The 2,681-nt window shown below is 41.6% G+C and overlaps 1 protein-coding gene across 1 annotated transcript in view; it reads left to right on the top strand.

Annotated features, from left to right (window-relative positions):
• The first annotated feature begins 2,229 nt into the window (after positions 1 to 2,229).
• SARC_03949 (hypothetical protein) overlaps positions 2,230 to 2,681 on the top strand; it is a 6,052-nt gene continuing 5,600 nt past the window's right edge. The window contains exon 1 of the mRNA XM_014302247.1: positions 2,230 to 2,511. Within this exon, the coding sequence (XP_014157722.1) occupies positions 2,373 to 2,511 (139 nt within the window). The 5' untranslated portion in view covers positions 2,230 to 2,372. The remainder of the gene's footprint in view (positions 2,512 to 2,681) is intronic.

Raw genomic sequence — 2,681 nt, 5'->3', positions numbered from 1 at the left:
CACACATATATATATATACACACAAACGCACACACACACACACACACACACATATATATATATATATATGATACTCACACACACACACACACACACACACACACACATATATATATATATGATACTGCACATACACACACACACACATACACACACACACATATATATATATGATACTACACCAGAGTTTAGCACTGATGTCGCTACTCGATCGCGACGTCATGGCGAGGTGAAGTTTCGAGACTCATTATATCGAATAGTATGTCACAAATTGCTTTGCTACACTCCAGACGACTTCTTCGAACAACATATTCAAATGACGTTTATAAAAAAGTCGATTGGTCCGGAACCATGCAATGGCACTAAAAAGCCTCATCAGCGTTAAACGGTATCACGCACATTGTATAACGTAGCTTGACCACGTGAGTACAAAACAGAGTGACCATAAATCCCCATAATACAGACTATAGCACTAACAGCAGATAGCAACAATTTTTGCTACACCACACGCTAGTGAATATGATTGACTCCTGAAAATTCGACATGCACGCTTGAATTACACAGTGACAAAATAGGTATATCTACGGGTGTACTACAGGGTAAAACACTTCTCTTAAAAAAGGTAAGTGATTCTAAAAGCTTGCCGCAGAGTTGCTGAAGGCATCAGAGAAGCCATAGAAACACTGACGTGACTTCATAAGCTTGCCACAGAGTTGCTGAAGGCATCGAAAAAGCCGATGTCATTCAAGAACTGCAAAAATATACGATTTTTCTATGTTCACATAGTGTTTACCAGAAGATTCACACACGAGCACGGTGCTAACCCACATATACCACATAATTCCATACAACTGGCACACTTGGTACCAGTCTTTGAAGTGCATGGCTCACTATTCGTTAGCATGCAAGCCAGATACTCACGTCATTCGGCAAGACTAACACGTCGCTTGTTATACCATTAGAACTACTAGTGCACTACTCAATGCGGTATATACAACATACCCGAGTGATTTCAAGAACTTCGACAAACGAGCCTGGAAAACATGGTCGGGCTCCTCAGGGACGCTCTCCAAGTGGGCTGCGGACATGTTGGAACCAATTGGACCTCAAGGCTCAAGCTTAGCATACGTTTTCACACCGGTACAGAATCAAACAGAATCAAGCAGCCATTGTTATTAGCGCACTTAAACGTGTACCAGATAATATGTACACGTATCGGGTATGCATGCCAATCTATGCGAATGCGCAACGGATCGGGTACATGTACTAAACACACAGGTACACACGTAAGGTGTCTGTGTTGTGACACTTGTGTACGTATGTCGTGTGGACCTGTTTGTTCAAGTTCTGTATTCTATGTTGTGTGATATGGCGCACTGCACCTCTCTACTAGAGCTGTCGAGTGTGCTAACTACAAAGTGTAAAGCCCGCCCTTTTCCACTTTTCCTGATCCGAATTTTCAATCTCTCAGCGCTTTTTGATCCTGCGATTGTCCGTTGATTGTGGATATTATTAATCTCTCTATATTTATGTCATATTTCTCCCAACAAACGTTCTTTTTTGAAGACCATAAACAGTCGCTCAGATGCAATGGAAAAACTTTCGTAGCTTTCCAGATAAATATAAGAAACCCTACCTGCAGCAGTGGAGGAGATTTCAAGCAACAAATGTTAAAAATTGTCTTCTCTCTCTCTATGGAGAGCCTCTCGTTGCGTTTCGGTTATAAAAATCTCCCGCTGTCGCAGCAGTGCTGTGGAGAAATTAGGAATTGAAGATTTGAGTCTGAGTGACAGAGTCTCTGAGATTCACACAGTGCAAGTCGTTTTGTTAATGGCCAAGGCCAAGGGAGGCCGGTAGTGGGCCGTTGACAAAAATTAGGTACCGAACTAACGCACCGATTTTTGGTTCAGGTTTTGGCGGGTTGTGGACTTGTGGTTTGAAAATTGCGATATCCCAGAGACCAACGCACCCCAGTGCGTATTTTAAATTAAATGCAGTGTTGTATTTTAAAATCACCAACGATCAAGGGGGACTAATTTAAAACAAAGAGTGTACTATCTTAAATTGATGTTGGTATTTAAAAGAAATGTAAATACATTGTACCAGGCTACCAGCATCATCCTATGGTGGTGTAGGCCCGGCCACTCTGCCAGTGGGGGCATCTCAAATTCGCTACTATTTAGCATGTATTTACTGTAGTACACATTGTGATAGGGTTGATTACCATACGCACTATATACATATTTTAAAAAGCGTAAATACATTATAGAGTTCATGCATACACATTAGCGGTGAATGCCATACTGAGCGTGCTTCAAAGGATTCATTTTTTGTCTGAGGACGTCGGCTGGGCTGGCTGAGAACGAGGCAAGATGTCGAATATATATGTAATGGAGCCTCCCACCAACGGGAAGGTTGTAATGCATACAAATTATGGGGAGATCGGTATCGAACTGTGGGGTAAAGAGACGCCTAAAGCAGTACGCAATTTCATTCAACTCTGTATGGAAGGTATGTCCTATTAGATTATTTCTTTTCATTTTTCATTGGCTGCGTTTTTTCAATTTCGCATTGACAACAAGTAGGTATGTTGGTGTAAAACGAACCTTCATACATGCAAATACATGCCGTAGTGCTACTCAGATTATATGTGCGATCACACTTATATAACATGCACGCCC

The sequence above is a fragment of the Sphaeroforma arctica genome (assembly GCF_001186125.1).
Source record: "Sphaeroforma arctica JP610 unplaced genomic scaffold supercont1.212, whole genome shotgun sequence".
NCBI lineage: Eukaryota > Ichthyosporea > Ichthyophonida > Sphaeroforma > Sphaeroforma arctica.
This window is presented reverse-complemented; position numbering and strand designations above follow the sequence as displayed.